Source organism: Oncorhynchus tshawytscha, linkage group LG10 (genome assembly GCF_018296145.1).
Source record: "Oncorhynchus tshawytscha isolate Ot180627B linkage group LG10, Otsh_v2.0, whole genome shotgun sequence".
NCBI classification, from domain to species: Eukaryota; Metazoa; Chordata; class Actinopteri; order Salmoniformes; family Salmonidae; genus Oncorhynchus; species Oncorhynchus tshawytscha.
In genome coordinates, this window is record NC_056438.1 from 44315004 (window position 1) to 44342295 (window position 27292).

The 27292-nt window shown below is 43.2% G+C and overlaps 1 protein-coding gene across 4 annotated transcripts; it reads right to left on the reverse strand.

The window, feature by feature from the left end:
* Positions 1-967: 967 nt before the first annotated feature.
* On the reverse strand, positions 968-26841 carry LOC112260196 (receptor-interacting serine/threonine-protein kinase 2). 4 transcript variants are annotated; one of them, XM_042328577.1, is made up of 10 exons: positions 26638-26841; positions 26086-26239; positions 23862-24017; positions 20282-20439; positions 19222-19271; positions 18685-18846; positions 17751-17836; positions 11322-11412; positions 10868-10942; positions 968-2858 (listed from the first exon to the last, which is right to left on the reverse strand). In XM_042328577.1, exons 1-10 carry the CDS (start codon positions 26832-26834, stop codon positions 2473-2475), a joined length of 1515 nt encoding a protein of 504 aa, XP_042184511.1. In that variant the 5' UTR covers positions 26835-26841; the 3' UTR covers positions 968-2472. The 4 variants fall into 4 exon arrangements, with proteins under 4 accessions (XP_042184511.1, XP_042184510.1, XP_042184512.1 ...); XM_042328576.1 differs by having other exon boundaries at positions 10868-11071; XM_024435114.2 differs by having other exon boundaries at positions 969-2858; positions 10868-11074.
* Positions 26842-27292: the final 451 nt, after the last annotated feature.

The following is a 27292-nucleotide window of genomic DNA, read 5'->3' on the forward strand; positions in this document are numbered from 1 at the left end:
AACATGACAGATAGTGGATTCATATAAAAACATATCATCTTTGGCTGTGAGTGCAAAAAAATGTTTTAGCAGCCTTTACGACACTTACGTGAATACTTTAATGGATCTTTTGTGTACAAAGGTGATGTATTATTGGCAATTTTAACATTTGATGAGACCGTCTATGAGGCCGTCTATAGACGGGTTGGTTGTTTAGCAACAAAACCAATACGGGCACAACTATGGGGTAAAACAGACGTGGTTGGCTTAGATTGTTGACAACATGTAAGCTGTATTTTGTCTCCAATGTTTATTGAAAACATAAATACATTTGAGCACTTGTCTCAAATACATTCTTACAGTTGTTGGTTAGCTAGCTAGCTAACTGTATCCATATTAGCATTGACGTAAAATAAGTCAAAACAAGACAAAGGTATCAAGAACAATATGAAACTAGCTGAAATGAGTCATTTACGATTCCCCACATGGCAGTTTCTTGTCATTGTTAGTAGCGATCTGGACTTCTGCTCCATTGCAGTGTGTGCATCGTTTTTGTGATGTTGTCAGCTAACCCATCTATGGGAATTGTGTTTTTGGGCTCAACTTCAGCTAAACTGCAATAATCCTAGGCCTGTAGGCGCAGTGGAAAGCAGCTTCCAGACAGGAACCCTGGGGCTTGGGCAGGCCTGACTGACTCCCCTTTAGCTTCAGACACACAATCAGAGGCTGAATGTTTTTGTTGAAGTGCAGGATAACCAACCCCAGGTCTAAGGGTTAGTTCCTGTTGTAGGAAATGTTACTAAACTCAGCAAAAAAAAGAAATGTCCTCTCACTGTCAACTGCGTTTATTTTCAGCAAACTTAATGTGTAAATATTTGTATGAACATAAGATTCAACAACTGAGACATAAACTGAACAAATTCCACAGACACGTGACTAACAGAAATGGAATAATGTGTCCCTGAACAAAGGGGGGTGTCAAAATCAAAAGTAACAGTCAGTATCTGGTGTGGCCAATTACAATGGCAAAGTCACAATAATGGCTTCAGATCAAAGTCTACGGTGAGACCTGATTATTGTGACTTTGCCATTATAATTGTTTGTAAGCCTGTGTAGTCTAAAATTTATTTATGATCGTATGCTATCCATTTGTTTTTTGTATGCTGTTCTTTGTATGCAATTTTAATATTTGAGAATTAACCAATGGATATTAGGCCACTCTTGGCCATGATTACAGACACCCGTGTGTCTTTTGACACAATATAAACGAGTCCTCTCGCAGTGTTTGATTATACCCTGATGATTATACCCTGTCGGATATGATATTTTTTGCATCTGAGCTCCTATGGTGTGCGGCTCTCCTTTATTTTCAGGTTTTCGAATCCGCTAGCCAGCGCCTCGCCTTAATAGGTGTGCGTTTCTTTTTCTTCTCGATGGGGATGTACATATCATATAAAGAGATAAGGCCTCAACAGCTTTGGCCCATATTATGTCGACTAAAGCTCCTATGAACAGAAAGTGCACAGTCTACAAGAGAAATAAAAACATGGCTCGGAAAGGCAGTGGTAAAGAAATACCCAAAATACAATGATATTAGTGCAATTTTTTGGGGACAAACGAAAGGGAATGGGGGTTGATCCAGTTGAGACCAAGCCACAGTAACCTCAACACGGCAGAACTCCAGTTGAGTATCTTATCGGACCTGGAGAGCTACAGAGGAGTCTAAACTGTCCACTGAAAATAAGAGTAAAACCAGAGCCATACTGTAGATGACTATGATGTTACAGTCTGTCTGGATATATTTCTCTGGATAAAACAGTGCAGAGGGGAGAGAACAGAAGGATGCATAGAAGCAGAACTCAAGACTCCAGGGCCTGTACCCCAATCACTCAGAACAAAGGGAATGTTTTGAGAGAACAAAATTATTTACCAGACAAATGACATAAAATCCATAATATAATTAGAATTATATTAATTATATAATTATTCAAAGCCTGGATTAAATACTGGCAATAACGGATTTTGATTGTCAATCCCAACCCATCCTCTGCTTTTTAGAGAACGGGAATGTTTCTGAAGATGATGTGATATTGTTTTTCAAAAGGTAGTTTTACCTTCAAGTCTTTTTGCTCAACAGTTTGATGAACAGTGGCAACATACAGTATTGCTCTGTGTGAGTGGGTACCACAATGAGCAATGTGAGAGACAGCTGGGCTTTACCATCCCCCACTAAGGTCAAAGTTCACAGTAAAAACCCAGGGTCATATTCATTAGGGCACACTGTAGCAAAAAAGTTTCCAAACAAATTGTGCAAAGGAAAACATTCAGGTAGTCTATTCAGTTTGAGTTTTCTTCCATGTGTTGCCTAATGAAAATGACCCAGGACTAAGAGACAGTAGGGTATTGTTCGACCACCTACAGTAGCTCAATGGGCTAAGTCTTTTACAGTTTATAGTCTTTCTGGTCTCTGGTCTTCTCTGGACTAGTTCTGTCCTAGTAATTCCTTGGGTTGTTGTCGGACACCGAGAGTGGGGGTGTGCTGGTGTTTGGTGCGGCCACAAGGGAGCCGAGCTCTGGGGCGTATGGCTGCAGGCCCAGTTGCTTGTTGTCCTTGAGTTTGCGGACCACCACACGGCAGAAGTCCTCGCTGTGACGGTGGCATGTGTCAAGGAGCTGGCGGACCTTGGCAGTGCGCGTGGCCCGGTTCACCACCAGCTCGTAGTCCTCACGCATCAGGAGAGAGCACGCAAGCAGGGCGTCCAGGCTCTGGTTCAGGCAGGCCTCCGTCATCTTGGAGACGATTTCCTCGCGCCGTGCCGCGATCCAGCATGCCATGGGGCCCAGCCTGGGGCCGAGGGGGTTTGAAAGCAGGGTGAAATCTGGGGAAGGTGGGGGGCAAAGTAGGTATTAGATGAGAGGTAATATACAGTGCCTAAAGAAAGTATACGCACCAAGACTTATTCGACAATTTAGATATGGTGTCACAGATCTACACACAATACCCCATAATGTCAAATTGGAATTTCGTTTGACATAAAATAAAAATTAAATGCTTAAATTTCTTGAGTCAATAAGTATTCAATCCCTTTTATGGCATGCATAAATATGTTCTGGAGTAAACATGAGCTTTTTTAAATGTAACCTTTATTTTACTAGGCAAGTCAGTGAAGAACAAATTCTTATTTTCCAATGACAGCCTAACCCAACCAAACCCTCCCCTAACCCGGACAACGTTGGGCCAATTGTGTGCCACCCTATGTGACTCCCGATCAAGGCCGGTTGGGATACAGCTCGGGCTCTAACCATGGATCGAACCAGGGTCTGTAGTGACGCATCTAGCACTGAGTTGCAGTGCCTTAAACCACTGTGCCACTCGGGAGCCTAATGTGCTTAACAAATCACATAATATAAGTTGCATGGACTCACTTGTGTTCAGTAATAGTTATTAACATGACTTGAATGACTACCCAATCTCTACCTCACACACAAATATCTGTAAGGTCCCTCAGTTGAGTAGTGAATTTCAAGCACAGATTCAACCACAAAGGCCAGGAAAATTTTCCAATGCTTCTCAAAGTAGGGCACCTATTGGTAGATGGGTAAAAAAAATAACAAAGCAGACACTGAATATCTCTTTGATAATGATGAAGTTATTAAGTACACTTTGGATGGTTGTATTAATACGCCGAGTCACTACAAAGTTTCAAGCCTCCTTCCTAACTCAGTTGCCAGAGAGGAAGGAAATCGCTCAGTGATTTCACCTGGAAGCCAATGGTGATTTGAAGACAGTTACTGTTTAATGGCTGTGATAGGAGAAAATGAAGAATGGTTCAGCAACATTGTAGTTACTTCACAATTCTAACCTAATTGACAGAGTGAAAAGGAAGCCTGTACAGAATACAAATATTCTAAAACATGCATTCTGTTTGCAACAAGGCACTAAAGTAATACTGCAAAAAAATGTGGCAAAGCAATTTTATTTTTGTCCTGAATTTAAAGTGCTATGTTTGGGGCAAATCCAAAAAAAAAACCTCGTTCAGTCTGCTTTCCACCAGACACTGGAAGATTAATTCACCTTTCAGCAGGACAATAACTTAAAACACAAGGCCAAATCTACACTGGCGTTGATTACCAAGAAGACAGTGAATGTTCCTGAGTGGCCGAGTTACAGGTTTGACTTAAATCTACGGCAAGACCTGAAAATGGTTGTTTGGCAATGATCAACAGCCAATTTATCAGAGCTTGAAGAATAATGGGGAGATGTTGCACAATCCAGGTGTGGAAAACTCTTAGAGACTTACCCAGAAAAACTCACAGCTGTAATTGCTGCCAAAAATGCTAAATCCCGCCCTGTGCCACTGGGTCCTGGACTTCCTAACGGGCCTCCACTAGGTGGTGAAGGTAGGAAAAAACACCTCCACTTCGCTGATTCTCAACACACGGGCCACATCAAGGGTGCGTGCTCAGCCCCCTCCTGTACTCTGTTCACCCATGACTGCATGGCCACGCAGACCTCCAACTCAATCATCAAGTTTGCAGACGACACAACAGTAGTAGGCCTGATTACCAACAATGACAAGACAGCCAAGACAGCCTACAGGCAGAGGGTGAGGGCCCTGGCGGCGGAGCCAAGAAAATAACCTCTCCCTCAACAAAATGAAGGAACAGATCATGGACTTCAGGAGACAGCAGAGAGAACACACCCCTATCCACATCGACGGAGTAGAGAAGGTGAAAAGCTTCAAGTTCCTCTGCGTACACACCACTGACAATCTGAAATGGTCCACCCAAACAGAATGGGTTGGGCTGTTGGGCCTGGTACAGCAACTGCACCACCCGCAACCACAGGACTCACCAGAGGGTGGTGCAGTCTGCCCAACGAATCACCGGGAGCACACTGCCTGCCCTCCAGGATACCTACAGCACAGGAAGACCAATGTCACAGGAAGGCCAAAAAGATCATCAAGGACATCAACCACCCGAGCCATAGGCAGAAAAAAACGTGGCTTAGCCTCTAAGATCCTCACAAACCTTCACAGCTGCACCATTGAGAGCATCCTATTGCTCTATGTATATAGACATGGAATCACTGGCCACTTTAATAATGTTTACATACTGTTTTACTAATTTCACATGTATATACTGTATTCTAGTCAATGCAAATTGGAATGTTGACTTAAGTAAATGTGATATTTCATTATTTATTCATATTTAAATGTTTTATATATCATCCACATACACACGTGTTGAAGTCGGAAGTTTACATACACCTTAGCCAAATACATTTAAACTCAGTTTTTCACAATTCCTGACATTAAATCCTAGTAAAACGTTTCCTGTCTTAGGGCAGTTAGGATCACCACTTTATTTTAAGAATGTGAAATGTCAGAATAATAGTGATTTATTTCAGCTTTTATTACTTTCATCACATTCCCAGTGCGTCAGAAGTTTACATACATACATATATACATGCATACATACATACATACACTCAATTAGTATTTAGTAGCATTGCCTTTAAATTGTTTAACTTGGGTCAAATGTTTCAGGTAGCCTTCCACAAGCTCCCCACAATACGTTTGGTGAATTTGGGCCCATTCCTCCTGACAGATCTGGTGTAACTGAGTCAGGTTTGTTGGCATCCTTGCTCACACACGCTTTTTCAGTTCTGCCCACAAATTTTCTATAGGACCGAGGTCAGGGCTTTGTGATGGCCACTCCAATACCTTGACTTTGTTGTCCTTAAGCCATTTTGCCAAAACCTTGGAAGTATGCTTGGGGTCATTGTCCATTTGGAAGACCCATTTGCGACCAAGCTTTAACATCCTGATGTCTGATGACTGATGTCTTGAGATGTTGTTTCAATATATGCACATAATTTTCCTATCTCATGATGCCATCTATTTTGTGAAGTGCACCAGTCCCTCCTGCAGCAAAGCACCCCCACAACATGATGCTGCCACCCCCTTGCTTCATGGTTGGGATGGTGTTCTTCGGCTTGCAAGCCTTTTTCCTCCAAACATAACGATGGTCATCATGGCCAAACAGTTCTATTTTTGTTTCATCAGACCAGAGGACATTACTCCAAAAAGTACGATGTGCAGTTGCAAACCGCAGTCTGGCTTTTTTATGGCGGTTTGGGAGCAGTGGCTTCTTCCTGGCTGAGCGGACTTTCAGGTTATGTCGATATAGGACTTGTTTTACTGTGGATATCGATACTTTTGTACCAGTTTCCTCCAGCATCTTCACAAGGTCCTTTGCTGTTGTTCTGGGATTGATTGTCTCCTTCCTGAGCGGTATGACGGCTGTGTGGTCCAATGGTGTTTATACTTGAGTACGATTGTTTGTACAGATGAATGTGGTACCTTCAGGCGTTTGGAAATTGCTCTCAAGGATGAACCAAACACGTGGTGGTCTACAATTATTTTTCTGAGGTCTTGGCTGATTTTCCCATGATGTCACACAAAGAGGAACTGAGTTTGAAGGTAGGCCCCTGAAATACATCCACAGGTACACCTCCAATTGACTCAAATGATGTCAATTAGTTTATTAAAAGCTTCTAAAGCCATGACATCATTTTCTGGAATTTTCCAAGCTTTTTTAAAGGCACAGTCAACTTAGTTAGTGTATGTAAACTTCTGACCCACTGGAATTGTTGTACAGTGAATTAATCTGTCTGTAAACAATTGTTGGAAAAATTACTTGTGTCATGCACAAAGTAGATGTCCTAACCGACTTGCAAAAACTATAGTTTGCTAACAAGAAATTTGCGGAGTGGTTGAAAAACGAGTTTTAATGACGCCAACCTAAGTGTATGTAACCTTCCAACTTCAACTGTACATATGTATAGCAATATTAAAGTAACATAAGTTTGATTTTATAAATTTTTTTGTACATATTTTTACTTTACAGATATGCAAAGTCAGGATGGTGTTCTCTGTTTTGCTCTGACCCTCCAAGTGTCAAATAGCTAATACACACAGTGCATTTGGAAAGTATTCTAAAATTGATTACATATCTTTCCCCCCTCAATCTACACACAATACCCCATAATGACAAAGGAAAAAAAAGAACATTTTTTGCAAATGTATACCTTATTTACATAAGTATTCAGACCCTTTGCGATGAGGCTCAGGTGGAACCTGTTTCCATTGATCATTCTTGAGATGTTTCTACAACTTGATTGGAGTCCACCTGTGGTAAATTCAATTGATTGGACATGATGTGGAAAGGCACACACCTGTCTATATAAAAAGGTCCCACAGTTGACATTGCCTGTCAGAGCAAAAATCAAGCCATGAGGTTGAAATTGTCTTTAAAGCTCAGAGACAGGATTGTGTCAAGGCACAGATCTGGGGAAGGGTACCAAAAAATGTGTGCAGCATTGAAGGTCACTAGGGCCTCAGTGGCCTCCATAATTCTCAAATGGAAGAAGTTTGGAACCACCAAGAGTCTTTCTAGAGCTGGTTGGCCAGCCAAACTGAGCAATCTGGGGAGAAGGGCCTTGGTCAGGGAGTTGACCAAGAACCCAATGGTCACGGTAGGGACTTGGAGACTCGTCAGGATCGAGGGAAAGATGAACGTAGCAAAGTACAGAGAAATCCTTGATGAAAACCTTCTCCAGAGCACTCAGGACCTCAGACTGGGTTGAAGGTTCACCTTCCAACAGGACCACAACCCTGAGCACATAGCCAAGTCAATGCAGGAGTGGCTTCTGGACAAGTCTCAATTTCCTTGAGTGTCCCAGACAGAGCCCAGACTTGAACCCGATCTAACATCTCTGGAGTTACCTGGAAATAGCTTTGCAGTGACGCTCCCCATCCAACCTGACAGAGCTTGAGAGGATCTGCAGAGAAGAATGGGAGAAACTCCCCAAATACAGGTGTATCAAGCTTGTAGCGTCAGATGATTTGAGGCTGTAATCGCTGCCAAAGGTGTTTTAACAAAGTACTGAGTAAAGGCTCAGAATACTTATGTAAAATGTGATATTTCATTTTTTTTTTGCTTTGTCATTTTGGGGTATTGTGTGCAGATTGATTTAATACACTTTAGAATAAGGCTGTAACGTAACAAAACGTGGAAAAACTCAAGGGGTCTGAATAATTTCTGAATGCACTGTTCATAAATTCAGAAAAAAAAGAAACAGCCCTTTTTCAGGGCCATGTCTTTCAAAGATAATTTGTAAAAATACAAATAACTTCACAGATCTTCATTGTAAAGGGTTTAAACACTGTTTCCCATGCTTGTTCAATGAACCATAAACAATTAATGAACATGCACCTGCAGAACGGTCTTTAAGACACTAACAGCTTACAGACGGTAGGCAATTAAGGTCACAGTCATGAAAACTTAAGACACTAAAAGAGGCCTTTCTACTGACTCTGGAAAAACAACAAAAGAAAGATGCCCAGGGTCACTGCTCATCTGCGTGAACATGCCTTAGGCATGCTGCAAGGGGGCATGAGGACTGCAGATGTGGCCAGGGCAATAAATTGCAATGTCTGTACTGTGAGACGCCTAAGACAGTGTTACAGGGAGACAGGATGGACAGCTGATCATCCTCGCAGTGGCAGACCATGTGTAACAACACCTGCACAACAGGATCGGTACAGCCGAACGTCACACCTACGGGACAGGTACAGGAGAGCAACAACAACTGCCCGAGTTACACCAGGAGCGCCCAATCCCTCCAGCAGTGCTCAGACTGTCCGCAATAGGCTGAGAGAGGCTGGACTGAGGGCTTATAGGCCTGTTGTAAGGCAGGTCCTCACCAGACATCACCAGCCACAATGTCGCCTATGGGCACAAACGCACCGTCGCTGGACCGGACAGGACTGGCAAAAAGTGCTCTTCACTGACGAGTTGCGGTTTTGTCTCACCAGGGGTGATGGCGGATTCCCATTTTTCGTCGAAGGAATGAGCGTTACACCGAGGTCTGTACTCTGGAGCGGGATCGATTTGGAGGTGGAGGGTCCGTCATGGTCTGGGGTGGTGTGTCACAGCATCATTGGACTGAGCTTATTGTCATTGCAGGCAATCTCAATGCTGTGCATTACAGGGAAGACATCCTCCTCCCTCATGTGGTACCTTCCTGCAGGCTCATCCTGACATGACCCTCCAGCATGACAATGCCACTAGCCATACTGCTCGTTCTTTGCGTGATTTCCTGCAAGACAGGAATGTCAGTGTTCTGCCATGGCCAGCAAAGAGCCCGGATCTCAATCCCATTGAGCACGTCTGGGACCTGTTGGATTGGATCGGAGGGTGAGGGCTAGGGCCATTCCCCCCCAGAAATGTCCGGGAACTTGCAGGTGAGTTGGTGGAAGAGTGGGGTAACATCTCACAGCAAGAACTGGCAAATCTGGTACAGTCCATGAGGAGGAGATGCACTGCAGTACTTAATGCAGCTGGTGGCCACACCAGATACTGACTGTTACTTTTGACCCCCCTCCCACCTCCTTTATTCAGGGACAAATTTCTGTTCGTCACATGTCTGTGGAACTTGTTCAGTTTAAGTCTCAGTTGTTCAATCTTGTTATGTACATACAAATATTTACACATGTTAAGTTTGCTGATAATAAACGCAGTTGACAGTGAGGACGTTTCTTTTTTTGATGAGTTTACATACATATTCATGAACAAAAATATAAATGCAACATGCAACAATTTCTAATATTTTACTGAGGTACACTTCATAGAAGGAAATCAGTCAATTGACATAAATACATTAGGCCCTATTCTATTGATTTTACATGACTGTGAAGGGGTGCAGCCATGGGCGGGCCTGGCTCCCCAGTGGGTGGGCCTATGTCCTCCCAGCCAATCAGAGTTATTTTCTTCACAAATGGCTTTTATTACAGACAGAAATACTCCTCAGCACCTGCCCACCCCCCTCAGATGATCCCACAGGTGAAGAAGCATGATGTGGAGGTCCTGGGCTGGCGTGGTCACATGTGGTCTGGTCTGTGGTTGTGAGGCCGGTAGGAAGTTCTGCCAAATTCTCTAAAACGACGTTGGAGGCAGAAAATTCTATTCTCTGGAAACAGCTCTGGTGGACATTCCTGCAGTTATGCCAATTCCTGCATGCCAATTGCACGCTCCCTCAAAACTTGAGACATCTGTGGCATTGTGTTGTGTGACAAAACTACACAAATTAAATGACATTTTATTGTCCCCAGCACAAGGTGCACCTGTGTAATGATCACGCGATTTCATCAGCTTCTTGATATGTCACACCTGTCAAGTGGATGGATTATCTTGGCAAAGGAGAAATGCTCACTAATAAGGGATATAAAGATATGTGCACAACATTTGAAAGAAATAAGCTTTTGGTGCTATTTTGTGTGTAGATTTATTATTTCAGCTCATGAAACATGGGACCAACACTTTACATGTTGCGTTTATATATTTGTTCAGTGTATTTCTTAATTCCAGTCTTCTACTTTTAGATTTGTGTGTATTGTTAGATATTACTGTACTGTTGGAGCTAGAAACACAAGCATTTCGCTACACCCGCAATAACATCTACAAAATGTGTCTGCAACAAAAAAAAAATCTTTGATTAAGATTTTCTACAAAGTATTGACTCAGGGGTGTGAATACTTATGTAAGTGAGATATCAGTATGTTAGATTCAATACATTTTCAAAAATGTTGAAAAACATGTTATCACGTTGTCATTATGGGCTATTGTGGATTAAATCTATTTATTATTATTATTATTATTTATTATTTATCTATTTATTTAATCCACTTTGAACTCAGGCTGTGACACAACAAAATGGTGAATAACTCAAGGGATATGAATACTTTCTGAAGGCACTGTAGGTAGTGAGACTAGGAGGGTGTTATGTTAGTCATGTTGTGATTTGGTTGTGAACTTCTATTACCTGGCTGTGGTTGGTATGGCTGTGACTCCAGGGTGAGGGTGTCCAGGTGCAACACACACTCCGTCTCCGGCAGACCTGGTTTGAGGGGAATATTGAGGTTATTCAGGGGCCTGGCACTCTCGGGGTAGTCGTTGAGGTGGTTGTCCTCTAGGGTCTGCTTTCTGAGGGGCTCCAGGTTGTGGGACATGAACGACGTGAGGGATACTTCTAGGAGGGATGAGAAGGAGGGGTTGGGGGGGAATGGGAGACGAGGAGAGATGGGTGTCAATCAGAGGAAGCTCCTCCAGGGAAGAAGAGGAGGATATTCTCCTCATTAAATTGAGGAAAGATGTATCAATTCAAAGTATTTTCAAAAGAGAAGAGTATACAACGCAGCAACAAAATAGTACTCAGGAACCTCTTCAGCAGTCATTTGCAGCTGTCAATCACAGTATAGGAAAGGAGGTAGGCTTACCTTTAAAAGGTGGGGCATTGGTGCTAGTGAGGGAGCTCGGTCGGGAGATGTCCGTGTCCTGGGAGGAGCAAGACCCAGAGCCAGAGCTTCCCTATGGCAGTGAGAGAGGGACGGTAAGAAAATCTGGTTACCGCTCCAATCTACTACACCTTCCTAATATTGAGTTGTTCCCCCCTTTGCCCTCAGAACAGCCTCAATTTGTTTTGGCATGGACTCTACAAGGTGTCCATAGGGATGCATTCCATAGGGATGCTGGCCCAAGTTGACTCAAATGCTCACAGTTGTGTTAAGTTGTCTGGATGTCCTTTTGATGGTGGACCATTCTTGATACACACGGAAAACTGTTGAGCGTGAAAAACCAGCAGCATTGTAGTTCTTGACACACTCAAACCGGTGTGTCTGGCACCTACTACCGTGTCCCGTTCAAAGGCACTTAAATATTTTGTCTTGCCTATTCACCCTCTGAATGGCATACATACACAATCCATTTCTGAATTGTCTCAAGGCTTAAAAAGTATTACACGGCTCAAAAAATGTATGGGAACACTAAAATAACACATCCTAGATCTGAATGAATTAAATATTCTTATTAAATACTTTTTTCTTTACATAGTTGAATGTGCTGACAACAAAATCACACAAAAATGATCAATGGAAATCAAATGTATCAACCTATGGAGGTCTGGATTTGGAGTGACACTCAAATTAAAGTGGAAAACCACATTACAGGCTGATCCAACTTTGATGTAATGTCCTTAAAATAAGTCAAAATGAGGCTCAGTAGTGTGTGTGGCCTCCACGTGCCTGTATGACCTCCCTATAACGCCTGGGCATGCTCCTGATGAGGTGGCGGATGGTCTCCTGAGGGATCTCCTCCCAGACCTGGACTAAAGCATCCGCCAACTCCTGGACAGTCTGTGGTGCAACGTGGCGTTGGTGGATGGAGCGAGACATGATGTCCCAGATGTGCTCAATTGGATTCAGGTCTGGGGAACGGGCGGGCCAGTCCATAGCATCAATGCCTTCCTCTTGCAGGAACTGCTGACACACTCCAGCCACATGAGGTCTAGCATTGTCTTGCATTAGGAGGAACCCAGGGCCAACCGCACCAGCATATGGTCTCACAAGGGTTCTGAGGATCTCATCTCGGTACCTAATGGCAGTCAGGCTACCTCTGGCGAGCACATGGAGGGCTGTGCGGCCTCCCAAAGAATTGCTATCCCACACCATGACTGCCAAACCGGTCATGCTGGAGGATGTTGGAGGTAGCAGAACGTTCTCCACGGCGTCTCCAGACTCTGTCACGTCTGTCACGTGCTCAGTGTGAACCTGCTTTCATCTGTGAAGAGCACAGGTCGCCAGTGGCGAATTTGCCAATCTTGGTGTTCTCTGGCAAATGCCAAACGTCCTGCACGGTGTTGGGCTGTAAGCACAACCCCCACCTGTGGACGTCGGGCCCTCATACCACCCTCATGGAGTCTGTTTCTGACCGTTTGAGCAGACACATGCACATTTGTGGCCTGCTGGAGGTCATTTTTTTTGCAGGGCTCTGGCAGTGCTCCTCCTGCTCCTCCTTGCACAAAGGCGGAGGTAGCGGTCCTGCTGCTGGGTTGTTGCCCTCCTACGGCCTCCTCCACGTCTCCTGATGTACTGGCTGTCTCCTGGTAGCGCCTCCATGCTCTGGACACTACGCTGACAGACACAGCAAACCTTCTTGCCACAGCTCGCATTGATGTGCCATCCTGGATGAGCTGCACTACCTGAGCCACTTGTGTGGGTTGTAGACTCCGTCTCATGCTACCACTAGAGTGAAAGCACCGCCAGCATTCAAAAGTGACCAAAACATCAGCCAGGAAGCATAGGAACTGAGAAGTGGTCTGTGGCTACCACCTGCAGAACCACTCCTTTATTGGGGGTGTCTTGCTAATTGCCTATAATTTCCAACTGTTGTCTATTCCATTTGCACAACAGCATGTTACATTTATTGTCAATCAGTTTTGCTTCCTAAGTGGACAGTTTGATTTCACAGAAGTGTGATTGACTTGGAGTTACATTGTGTTGTTTAAGTGTTCCCTTTATTTTTTTGAGCAGTGTATTTTATCCTGTCTCCACCCCTTCATCTACACTGATTTGAAGTGGATTTAACAAGTGACATCAATAAGGAATCATAGCTTTCACCTGGATTCACCTTGTCAATCTATGTCATGGAAAGAGCAGGTGTTCCAAATGCTTGTATTATTGGTTGAAATTATGTTGGATTTAAGATTTGATTTAGACACAGGTTATTTGGCCTTGTTTCAATGTTGATAGTGCAATGGAATGTTTAAATCAATGTCATTGTTTCAACGCCATGCCATCAATCTAAATAAAGACGTACTGTATATTGAAATAAAAGGAGAAGGCACAGTCCAACGATTCCTGCCTGAACAGTGACTCCTACTGTTAGGAGGGGTAATGACCTTAAGTTAGAATTGGTCTACCATCCAGGAGTGTACCATCCAGATGCCTACCTCTATAAAAACCTGCTTAGCTTTGGTAACAAGCAAGCTGTGTATGTTTCAGTTTTAGCTATCATGTCAACACATTTTGACATTGATCAGCTTCCATATTCATTTGTGTATTCTACCAAAATAACATTGAAAAGTTGAAAGTAACAAATGTTTCTTACACAAGCTGTATGTAGAGCGAGTTTGGGTTTATGTAGGCTACATTGACATCTGATGTGTCCAACAAAGGACACCATAATTTTATCGAGTAGCTAGGGTATACTGTCATTCATCCATGGTTGACTGGATCTTTGGAAGTTTAGAAGTAGTTACTATTCGCCTTATAAATAGGATGCCAAATTCACGATATTAATAATACACTTTTATCTTTTGATATTGTCTTGTATATGAAGGATGTTGGTTGATTTCACATTTTATCTACAAGTTCTTAATATGTTGGATTCACATCTCCATCAAAAAAAATGAAGTTGAAGAATATGAATAAATCAAATCAAACTTCATTTGAAGTGCATTTAAAAAGTTTGATTTAGTGACATTTAGTACATTTTTGTGTGCAAATGTATTAAAAATAAAAAATGGAAATATCACATTGACATAAGTGTTCTGACATAAGTGTTCTCAGTACTTTGTTGAAGCACCGTTGGCAGCGATTACAGCCTCGAGTCTTCTTGAGTATGACACTACAAGCTTGGCACACCTGTATTTGGGGAGTTTCTCCCATTCTTTGCTGCAGATCCTCTCAAGCTCTGTCAGGTTGGATGTGGAGCCTTGCTGCACAGCTATTTTCAGGTCTCTCCAGAGATGTTCGATCGGGTACAAGTCCGGGCTCTGGCTGGGCCACTCAAGGACATTCAGAGATTTGTCCCAAAGAAACTTCCGCATTATCTTGGGTCTGTGCTTAGGGTTGTGGTCCTGTTGGAAGGTGAACCTTCACCCCAGTCTGAGGTCCTGAGCAGGTTTTCATCAAGGATCTCTCTGTACTTTGCTAATTTAATCTTTCCCTCGATCCTGACTAGTCTCCCAGTCCCTGCCACTGAAAAACATCATCACAGCATGATGCTGCCACCACCATGCTTTAGGGATGATGCCATGTTTCCTCCAGACGTGACGCTTGGCATTCAGGCTTGGTTTCATCAGATCAGAGAATCTTGGTCTGAGAGTCTTTAGGTGCCTTTTGGCAAACACCAAGCAGGCAGTCATGTGCCTTTTACTGAAGAGTGGCTTCCGTCTGGCCACTCTACCGTAAATGCCTGATTGTTGGGATCTGCAGAGATGGTTGTCTTTCTGGAAGGTTCTCCCATCTCTACAGAGGAACTCTGGAGCTCTGTCAGAGTGACCATCGGTTTCTTGGTCACCTCCCTGACCAAGGCCCTTCTCCCGCGATTGCTCAGTTTGGCCGGGTGGCCAGCTCTAGAAATAGTCTTGATGGTTCCAAGCTTCTTCCTTTTTAGAATGATGGAGGCCACTGTGTTCTTGGGAACCTTCAATGCTGCAGACATTTTTTGGAACCCTTCCCCAGATCTGTGCCTCGATTACAACCCTCTCTCTGAGCTCTACAGACAATTCCTTCGATCTCATGCCTTGGTTTTTGCTCTGACATGCACTGTCAACTGTGGGACCTCATATAGACAGGTGTGTCTTTCCAAATCACGTTCAATCAATCAATTTACCACAAGATGCACCTGAACTCGATTTTGAGTCTCATAGCAAAGGGTCTGAATACTTAGGTAAATAATGTATTTCAGATTTTATATTTGTATACATTTGCTAAAATTAGCTTCTTTCCCTCAAATGTTGTGCAGAAATGTATTTACATCCCTATTAGTGAGCATTTCTCCTTTGCCAAGATAATCCATCCACCTGACTAGGGACAATAAAAGGCCACTTTAAAATGTGCAGTTTTTCACACAACATAATGCCACAGATGTCGCAAGGTTTAATGTCCACCAGAGCTGTTGCCAGAGAATTGAATGTTTATTTCTCTACCATAAGCTGCCTCCAAGATCGTTTTAGAGAATTTGCCAGTACGTCCAACCGGCCTCACAACCACCACATCCGGCTTCTTCACCTGCGGGATCGTCTGATGGGGGGTGCTGAGGAGTATTTCTGTCTGTAATAAAACCCTTTGGTGGGGAAAAACTCATTCTGAATGGCTAGGGCTGGCTCCCTAGTGGGTGGGTCTATGCCCTCCAAGGATCACTCATGACTGCAATTACATATTTTTTCATTTTTGTCATTTACAAGATGCCCATATCCAGAGCGACAATGCCCATATCCAGAGTGAGTACATTTTCATACTGGTCCCCTGTGGGAATTGAACCCACAACCTTGGTGTTGCAAGGTGCCATGCTCTACTAACTGAGCCACACGGATCCAACACCCCTGCCCAGTCATGTGAAATTCATAGATTAGGGCCTTATGAATTTAATTAAATTGACTGATTTCCTGATATGAAATGAAACTCATAAAATCATTGAAATTGTTGCGTTGATATTTTTGTTCAGTATAATATACACAGTACCCGTCAAAAGATTGAACACACCTACTCATTCCAGGTTTTTTCTTTATGTTTTACATTGTAAAACATATGGAATCATGTAGTAAACAAAAAAGTGTTAAACAAATCAAAATATATTTTATATTTGAGATTCTTTAAAGTAGCCACCCTTTGCCTTGATGACAGCTTTGCACACTCTCAACCAGCTTCCATGAGATAGTCACCTGGAATGTGTTTCAATTAACAGGTGTGCCTTGTTAAAAGTTCATTTGTGGAATTTCTTAACTTCTTAATGCGCTAGAACCAATCTGTTGTGTTGTGACAAGGTAGGGGGGTATACAGAAGATAGCCCTAATTGGTAAAAGACCAAGTCCATATTATGGCAAGAAAAGCTCAAATAAGCAAAGAGAAACGACAGTCCATCATTACTTTACGACATGAAGGTCAGTCAATTCGGAAAATTTCAAGAACTTTGAAAGTCTCTTCAAGTGCATTCGCAAAAACCATCAACCGCTATGATGAAACTGGCTCTCATGAGGACCGCCACAGGAAAGGAAGACCCAGAGTTACCTCTGCTGCAGAGGATAAGTTCAGTAGAGTTAACTGAACCTCAGATTGCAGCACAAATAAATGCTTCACAGAGTTCAAGTAACAGACATCTCAACATCAACTGTTCAGAGGAGACTGAGTGAAATCAGGCCTTCATGGTCAAACTGCTGCAAAGAAACCACTACTAAAGGACTCCAATAAGAAGAGACTTGCTTGGGCCAAGAAACATGAGCAATGAACAATAGACCGGTGGAAATCTGTCCTTTGCTCTGATCAGTCCAAATTTGAGATTTTTGGTTCCAACCACCGTGTCTTCGAGACGCAGAGTAGGTGAACGGATGATCTCTGCATGTGTGTTTCCCACCGGTGAAGCATGGGGGAGGAGGTGTGGGGGTGCTTTGTAGTGCATTGACTGCTTTCAGAATACGTTTCCCTCCTATGGCTCTCACAACTTGAATGCGCCTCGAGAGGAATATTTATCTCGCATAAAACACACAACCTCAAGCCGACTAGGTAAACTATTGTACTATGGTGTTGTCTGATGTTCTTTTAACAATGTTACATGGCACATATAGTAGCACTGGAAAGTTATATCCTGAGTGATAAAGTAGAGGCTTTGAATTACTTATCCAGCAGCTAGAGTACGCAACATACAGCTGTCTGAGTTGAGCGCCGCTGTGAAGTACATTATAAACTATTTAAATTCCCTTCATCTGAACATGGGCGTTTCAGCAACAATCATGCATGTCAGTTCTGTGCATACGGCATAACTGAGAAAATCTAATATTTGAGAATTGAGAATACATATGTATTCTGTCTGCATTAAGCTGTGTCATCTCAAACCAAACCAGCCCCCCCCCTCTCGCACTGACTGACCTTTGACTTCTTGACCTCCAGCACGGCCTCCAGGATGTCGATTTCATCAAACCTCCTCAGCATTGCCTCCAGCTCTATCACACACACTGCACAAGACAGGGAGAAGTGGTTAATGGCTCTGTAGCTTTCAGGGTCAAATGTATACTTGCAACACCTACATAGATAATATATTCATAATACATTGAAATATTGCGTTAGACATGTTGATCAAGGACGAGTTCAGCTCCAAGTAACAAGGTAAGGTGACAGGGGCAGATCCAGAATCAGACAGAACCTTAACTAACCATTTGGGTTAGGAAAGCACCAAACTGATCTGAGATCTGTGTCTAGGGGCAACTTCATCCTACGTTAAGGTAATGAGTTGGAGGTCATGGCTCTTACAAATGAATTGAGGTCAGAGGTTAGAGCTCGCAAGCTAAAATATGTTTTGAACGATGCAGCAACACCGATCAGCAGCATCAGCTTGTTGGCCTGCCCAGGTTCCTGGAGGGGAGTGGACTGGGTTTGAGGGGATGGAGAGGCTCGCCTCATAGGGTGCTTCTCCGGACTACTGCTGAGGTGTGGTGGTCTTACTGCCGCCGAAGCATCACCCAGGTGGGTGCTACACTTCTTGTGGTGGACGATCCAGCCTAACCACAAAGGAAGAGCTGTGAACGTCGAAGACGACGAGGTGCCCGATGAAGCACTCTGGGACCTGTCTGTCAGAGGATCTCTACCTCCCTGCCTGGCTGCACCATCAATGCTCTCTCCATTTAAGATACTGCTTTTCCAAACTGCATCTGAAGTTGTGGAAGACTATTGCCCAAGAACTCCCTTATTTGATTTTTGATTTTTTAAAATTTTTTAAATGTGATTTAAGTGACTTTGAGATTCTACTTGTAATGAAAAACGCTATAGAAAATAAATATACTATTATTATTATTATGTCTCTTACTGAGAAAGCAGGGCCGTTCGTCAGGGTTGGCGGTCCAGCCGCAGGTCATGAGGTTGATGAGTGTCTCCCTGCTGGGGATGTCCCCTGGCAGACAGTCCAGGCCTATGTCGGGACGTATCCCACGCAGTACGCTGAACATGACCTGCATGGGGTTGGTTGCCTCTGTACAGAAAACATACCAACTCTCACTCAGCGTTTTAGTTCCGAATGAAGATTTAATATCACTTGAGGCTGGAAATCCCACCGCTGCCACCAACTGTATTTGGTCTTTGTTTTTACTTTTTTCGAGCATGCAGAGGACCAGAAACGTCAACTCATGAGTTTGGTATACGCCACTGACTACAAACACAGTGAGGTCATGTGGCTAATCTATATGTATGGAAGCATATAGCTGACAAAATTCTATTTTTTGAATGAAGCTACAGTATATGCTTCCACAAAAGTGAGGTCATTAACATCCATGATTCTTATACAGAACTAATGTTGGCAAATGCAATGCATTCTAACAGTAAAGAAATCATCTACACAATGACTTACCTTCAAATGGTATCCTCCTGGATAGCACCTCCCACATAATGATAGCGTAACTAAAAACAGGAACATCACGAAAAACAGGAACATCACATTATATGGCCCACAGTTAGAATAGCAGCCTCTGGGAACAAAAAAACACTTATGTCAGATGAGTTGGCCTTCCCTTAAAGGGAGGAAGTCACACATTTAATTTCCTCAGTCTTACACCAACACAATTTCCAGTGACAAAATGACTCAGTCATAATGACATCTGTTCAAGTCCCAAAAGCCCCAGTGAATGTAAATCAGAGGTTAGGGGAAGTTGAAGGGCTAGTGTCATATATTTTTTTCTACATTTCCTTTTTGACATATTTGCTCTAACAAAGGATTAATTTAAGGGGGCGTTCATCTAGAAAGGGCAAGCTCCCTATAGTCAATCACTGAGATGAAATTGAAATTGGAGCTTAACACAAAGTACCTCACTGTTTGTGAGGAATGTGGTCCGATTTACCGTAGGCTAAGTAATAGACATGCCTTGTAGTTTTACCGTAGGTTAAATAATAAACGTGCCTTGCAGTACAGAGTCTTCTCTTAAAAGGTTATGTCAAAAATCCTTAGCTGGCTGACACTTCTGCTCCTCTCCCTTTAAAAAGATACACTGAGAATGTTGTAGTTGTGTTGTAAAGTGGTGGGTCACCACAGAAAGACTGCTCAACTTCCAGAGAAACATATTTTCTATTCAAATTTCACCCACGTTTCAAATTGCGTTTGACTCACATAGGATTTGGTTAAGGGAGTTATTGTCAGTCATTATTACGGCAAAAAAAAAAACATTAAATCATTGAGTAGATCTGGGTAGGTTTTATATTACACATTGAATCGTGAAGGCACCTTTAAGACAGTGGTCTGAAGAAATGTTAATATTCTTCCTCGGTAGCCCAGATGTCATATCACTTCATACTTTAGCCTAGTGCACGGATTTTCATTGTCATGCCATAGATGCTCTGTAAAGCACAAAGAGATCTGTCAACATAGCTAGAACTCAAACCCTGGTTCTGGTTGGCTGTTTAGCCTTCAGGCTCACCTGTAGATGTCGTGTTTGACGGCTGCACAGCAGTTCTTGGAGGGTTCGTACTCCTCTGGGGGCATGTAGATGATGGTGCCTCCCATCTCGGGTGGCTTGGATCCCGAGCCTTTACTGATCGACAGCTGGCGCCACTTAGACAGGCCAAAGTCTGCTATCTGGACAGACATTTACATTACATTTTAGTCATTTAGCAGATGCTCCTACCCAGATAGACTTACAGTTAGTGCATTCATCTTAAGATAGCTAGGTGAGACAACCGCGTATCAGAGTTGTAGCCCTAGGTACATGTTTACTCAATAAAGATGTTGTCAACAAAGTCAGTACTGCTAGGAAAAGACAAGTGTAAACTTATGGGAATAAGACATATCTTATTTAAAGATACTCTTTGAAGAGTTAGGGTTTCAGACGTTTCCAGAAGATGGGCATGGACTCTGCTATCCTAGCATCAGGTGGAAACTGGTTATAACATTGGGATGCCAGAACAGGGAAGAGCTTGGACGGGGCTGAGCGGGAGCTGCCCTCCTGTAGGGGTGGATAGGCCAAGAGACCAGATGTGGCAGAAGAGTGCTCGGGTTGGGGTGTAGACAACAATGACAACAACCTGTTGGAGAGCTGGGTCATGTTCAGTAGGGCACACGTAAACAAACTGTTTTGCAGCGAAAAAGTGAAAATCAATGTTCTTATTGGACATGGAGTCCAAGTAGTACCGACCCACTTCACTCAACGTTCTCTCCCTACAAGACACTGACAATCAGACTAACCAAATATTTAGGTCTACATTAGGGGTCTCCAACTTTTTCTAGCATGAGATCTACTTTTAAAATGATAAAACATGTTGCGAGCTAGTTATTATTTTTCGCTTTTCCCTCTCAAAATTACAATTGTTCATTGTTCATTGAGTATTTCTCAGTGACATTGGAAAGTGGAGTTGTTTCACAACCAAATTAAATCTGGGCCAAGTTAAAAGACACATTAGGCAACTAGCATGAAAATAAGGACAAATGAAGATCCAATTGGTTGATGCAGGATGGTTGCTTTGGATAATGGAGTGCCGACTCATTCATATTCTAACCCTCTCTCCTGACCCCCACTGGCTTTCGCCGACGGTTCAAGCACCGGTTCAGATGTTGCTCTACCGGAGTTCCACAGTAATAGAGTCACTGCTCTTACCTTCACGACTGACATTTTTGGACCAGCGATATCTGCCCCATGAGCATGCCGAGTCGGACAGCAGAGTGGGTCGTCTAGGATTTCTTACTGAGGTAAGTCGTATCTGCACGCTCATGAATGTGCTGGTTGTCATACCGCTGCTGCCACTTCAATGGCATTTGAGAACATGTTTGAAACATGAACACACTACCTAGCTCCATTCGAACAACTGACTCTAGAAATAAGCACATCTACTGCGCCTGCAGCAGACGCGATACCCGCTGTCATGGCGTTGAAATACCTGCTCAACAAAACTGCAGACACAGGCTGTGAACAAGCGATTCAGTCGCATTCTCTTTACTGTGTCGCCACCATGCTCGATGCTATGTACAAGGACCACTACTTCGATGCAGAAAAGAAACAGGGTTTACGTGAAGTGTTAAATACACAGCTGGACAGGATGGAAACGGACAAAGTGACAGTACGCACTGAGGAAGAGAGGCCACGGACAGACAGAGCTGAAACTTCATCATGTAAAGCAGTGGACTGAACAAATGAAACAGCACAGAAAGTAAGTGAAAGAAATAAGTTCTGATTATGTTTTACTGGTAAATGAGGACATACAGTTGAAGTTGGAAGTTTACATACACCTTAGCCAAATTAATTTAAACTCACTTTTTCACAATTTCTGACATTTAACCCTAGTAAAAACTCCCTGTCTTAGGTCAGTTAAGATCACCACTTTATTTTAAGAATGTGAAATGTCAGAATAATAGTAGAGAGAATCATTTCTTTCAGGTTTTATTTCTTTCATCACATTCCCAATGGGCCAGAAGTTTACATGCTCCCAAATGCTAATTGAGTGTATTGGCTTTAAATTGTTTAACTTGGGTCAAATGTTTCGGGTAGCCATTCCTCCTGACAGAGCTGGTGTAACTGAGTCAGGTTTGTAGGCCTCCTTGCTCGCACACGCTTTTTCAGTTCTGCCCACAAATTTTTCTATAGGACCGAGGTCAGGGCTTTGTGATGGCCACTCCAATACCTTGACTTTGTTGTCCTTAAGCCATTTTGCCACAACTTTGGAAGTATGCTTGGGGTCATTGTCCATTTGGAAGACCCATTTGCAACCAAGCTTTAACTTCCTGACTGATGTCTTGAGATGTTGCTTCAATATATCCACATCATTTTCCTATCTCATGATGCCATCTATTTTGTGAAGTGCACCAGTCCCTCCTGCAGCAAAGCACCCCCACAACATGATGCTGCCACCCCCGTGCTTCATGGTAGGGATGGTGTTCTTCGGCATGCAAGCCTCCCCCTTTTTCCTCCAAACATAACAATGGTCATTATGACCAAACAGTTCTATTTCTGTTTCATCAGACCGGAGGACATTTCTCCAAAAAGTATGATCTTTGTCCCCATGTGCAGTTGCAAACCGTAGTCTGGCTTTTTTTGTGGCGGTTTTCGAGCAGTGGCTTCTTCCTTGCCGAGTGGCCGTTCAGGTTATGTCGATATTGGACCTGTTTTACTATGGATATAGATACTTTTGCACCCATTTCCTCCAGCATCTTCACAAGGTCCTTTACTGTTGTTCTGGGATTGATTTGCACTTCTCGCACATAAGTACGTTCATCTCTAGGAGACAGAACGCTTCTCCTTCCTGAGCGGTATGACAGCTGTGGGTTCCCGTGGTGTTTAAACTTGTGTACTATTGTTTGTACAGATGAACATGGTACCTTCAAGCATTTGGAAATTGCTCCCAAGGATGAACCAGACTTGTGGAGGTCAAACATTTATTTTCTGAGGTCTTGGCTGATTTCTTTTGATTTTCCCATGATGTCACGCAAAGAGGAACTGAGTGTGAAGGTAGGCCTTGAAATACATCCACAGGTACACCTTCAATTGACTCAAATGATGTCAATTAGCCTATCAGAAGCTTCTAAAGCCATGACATAATTTTCTAGAATTTTCCAAGCTGTTTAAAGGCACCGTCAACTTACTGTATGTAAACTTCTGACCCACTGGAATTGTGATACAGTGAATTATAAGTGAAATAATGCACGGCCCTATGGGATTCCCAATCACGGCCGGATGTGATACAGCCTGGATTCAAACCAGGGACTGTAGTGACGCCTCTTGCACTGAGATGCAGTGCCTTAGACCGCTGTGTCCATGTGTGTGTGCGTTAACTGTACTAGAATGCTTAAAAGGCCGCAAAAATGTAAAAATAACGGTTATCAGTTTCTTTGGCAAGGAAAATATCGGATATCGGTATCGGCCAAAAATGTAATATCACTAATTGAAACCATGAAGACAACTGTCATACTAAATGTAACAAATTGCCTTTGCAAACAGGAATTAGACTTTATAATGTGAGTCCAAGCTTCGTAAGACTGAGGGTGACACACACACACACACACACACACACCTTGATATGAAACTCTCCATCCAGCAGAATGTTCTGTGTCTTGAGGTCGTGGTGCAGGAGGGGGGGGGTCATGTTGTGTAGGAAGTTCACCCCCAGAGCTATCTCGTACAGGACACGCAGCCTCAACGACCAGGCCAGCAGGGTGTAAAGGTTATTCTACAGAGTGTGGGAGGAGACAAGGGGAAAGAGTACATGAGAAAAAAAAGTCTACACAAAAGGTAGAGTGGAAATAGTAGGGAGAGAACGAGAAAGTGAAGCAGAATGTATTGGTTCGAAAATTCGTCATTGGCTTTGATACTACAGTGAAGAGGCGACTCCGGGATGCTGGCCTTCTAGGCAGAATTGCAAAGAAAAAGCCATCTCTCAGACTGGCCAATAAAAAGAAAACATAAGATGGGCGAAAGAACACAGACACTGGACAGGTGAACTCTGCCGAGAAGGCCAGCATCCCGGAGTGGCCTCTTCATTGTTGACCTTGAGACTGGTGTTTTGCGGGTACTAATTTAATGAAGCTGCCAGTTGAGGATTTGTGAGGTGTCTGTTTCTCAAACTAGACACTCTAATGTACTTGTCCTCTTGCTCAGTTGTGCACCGGGTTCTCCCACTCCTCTTTCTATTCTGGTTAGATCCAATTTACGCTGTTCTGTGAAGGGAGTAGTACACAGCGTTGTACGAGATCTTCAGTTTCTTGGCAATTTCTTGCATGGAATAGCCGTTATTTCTCAGAACAAGAATAGACTGATGAGTTTCAGAAGAAAGTGAATTGTTTCTGGCCATTTTGAGCCTGTAATTGAACCCACAAATGCTGATGCTCCAGATACTCAACTAGTCTAAAGAAGGCCAGTTTTATTGCTTCTTTGAAATCAGCACAACAGTTTATTGCTGTGCTAACATAATTGCAAAAGGGTTTTCTAATGATCAATTAGCCTTTTAAAATGATTCACTTGGATTAGCTAACACAGCGTGCTATTGGAACACAGGAGTGATGGTTACTGAAATTGGCCTCTGTACACCTATGTTGATATTCCATTAAAACAATCTGCCGTTTCCAGCTACAATAGTCATTTACAAAATGAACAATTATCTACACTGTATTTCTGATCAATTTGATGTTATTTTAAAGGACCAAAAAATGTGCTTTTCTTTCAAAAACAAGGACATTTCTAAGTGACCCCAAACTTTTATTTATTTAAAAAAAAATGTTTTGGGGGGGGTTTGCAAAAAAATGTGGGACTCAAAACAGATGGCCCCACCTACCCTGAATGACGGGTCGCCGCCATATACAATAATAACAGGTTTTTGGAGTACCACAGCCTCTTATGGACAGGTTTCTTCTGTATTGAGAAGGAAGAAAGTATTGCCAAGAAAAGGTTAGTCAAAAATATCCTGATTACGGCTAAAGAGAAGCCTATGCACGACCTCAGAGGGGCTTTAGCTCTGATGTGGAGGTTTGTGTTTACATGGCTTACATGTAAACACTTTGTACCAACATTGCAGCACTCGCATTTCCCGTCCTAGTAGGAGCATAGCAGTAATCTGATACCAAAGCCTGAATTGTCAGTTTTTAGTTTTTATTTAACTAAGGTAAGTTGACTGAGAACACATTCTCATTTACAGCAACTACCTGGGGAATAGTTACAGGGGAGAGGAGGGGGATGAGTGAGCCAATTGTAAGCTGGGGATGATTAGGTGACCGTGATGGTATGAGGGACAGCTTGGGAATTTAGCCAGGACCCCGGGGTTAACACCCCTACTCTTACGATAAGTGCCATGGGATATTTAGTGACCACAGAGAGTCAGGACACCTGTTTAACATCCCATCCAAAAGACAGCACACTACACAGGGCAGTGTCCCCAATCACTGCCCTGGGGCGTTGGGATCTTTTTTTAGACCCGAGAAAAGAGTGCCTCCTACTGGCCCTCCAACCCCACTTCCAGCAGCATCTGATCTCCCATCTAGGGACCAACCAGGAATGCCAAAAGGTTATCTAATCATGACCCTGCTTAGCTTCAGAAACAAGCCAGGAGTGGGATGCAGGGTGGTATGCTGCTGGCCGCTTCAGTGGCTGCTTCTCCATTGAAAATGATTGAACTCATACTATAACTCTGTTTGAAACAGTTGGAGAGAAAAATTCCACCCCGTAGACTGATATGGCAAGAGACTCAGTCCCGACTCCCTTGTTTATGCACGCACACTGTTCTTACTAAATGTATGTAGGCCTACCTCGTGAAGCAGCTGATCCAGCGAGCCATTGCTCATGTACTCGGTGACGATGCAGAAGAACTCAGGCTCGTTGCACACGCCAAAGATCTGGATGATGTAGTTGAATCTGGCCTTGTGGAGCACTTCCGCCTCCTCCAGCAGGCAATTCCTCTCCCTGCAAACACAGTCCTAGATTAGAGAACCTTTTGGCATTGCCGTCATGGTGTCATGATGGCACATGAATTAACATTCCTATTGCTTTCTCATTTGTATAGAGAAAGTACAGTCGAGTGATATAAAGAAATATATATTTATTTCACTGTCTCCCATTCATAGGGGGATGCATGAGAAGAAATCAAGGTCTCTACCACTCTGTTGCTGTTACTGATTGTTGACATAGCGTCACTGTCAGTCCAAAATGTAGACCGCAGCAGCATTCTGTAAGGCAATCGCAGGGGGCCTCTGGATACATGAATCAACATCTAATTTGAGTAGGCAATGACTGATTCTAGCCAGATAAAACCTAATGGCATAGTCCTACTTAATCTGGTAGAATGATTTGAACAAAAATACCTTTCGCCAACAGGAGAATCCAATTTCAGGCACTTGATGGCAACGGTGGTCCGCCAATCGGAATGCTGTGCCTTGAACACGCTTCCGAACCCACCTTTGCTCAGGTAATGTAAATCCGTCAGCTTTTGATAGGAGATCACCGGTAGATTGCTCGTGAGACTACAAAGGTTCACACAGCCCATGTGGTGCTCCTCCATATTTATTGTGAGCCTAGAAAAAAAAGGAACTCTTTCAAAAGGCTTGTCCTTTGCCTAAAAGAGAAAGGGGAATTGGGGGTTCCTGTTTCCCGACGAAACGAAAAACCCCATTGGTGGAGTGACAGAGCAGAGCATCATTTGATAAATTCTCCATTCAGTTTAGGTACAATAGCCACCTCACTTGATGACGTTTGCCTCGCATGCCAACCACGTCTGTTTTGCCCCATAGTTGTGCCCGCATTGGTTTTGTTGCTAAACAACCAACCCGTCTATAGACGGCCTCATAGATAAGTCAAATTTCCAATAATACATCACCTTTGTACACAAAAGATCCATTAAATTATTCACGTAAGTGTCGTAAAGGCTGCTAAAAACATTTTTTTGCACTCACAGCCAAAGATGATATGTTTTTATATGAATCCACTATCTGTCATGTTTCTGGATGATGTCGTCGCTGC

Coding starts and splice junctions, on each gene's coding strand:
- LOC112260196 (XM_024435114.2), bottom strand. CDS start 26,834: ATGGAGGAGCACCACATGGGCTGTGTGAACCTTTGTAGTCTCACGAGC. Junction 20,440..23,861: donor ATGGAGAGTTTCATATCAAG/GTGTGTGTGTGT, acceptor ATGTCTGTCCAG/ATAGCAGACTTTGGCCTGTC. Junction 18,847..19,221: donor CAGGAGGATACCATTTGAAG/GTAAGTCATTGT, acceptor TTTTCTGTACAG/AGGCAACCAACCCCATGCAG.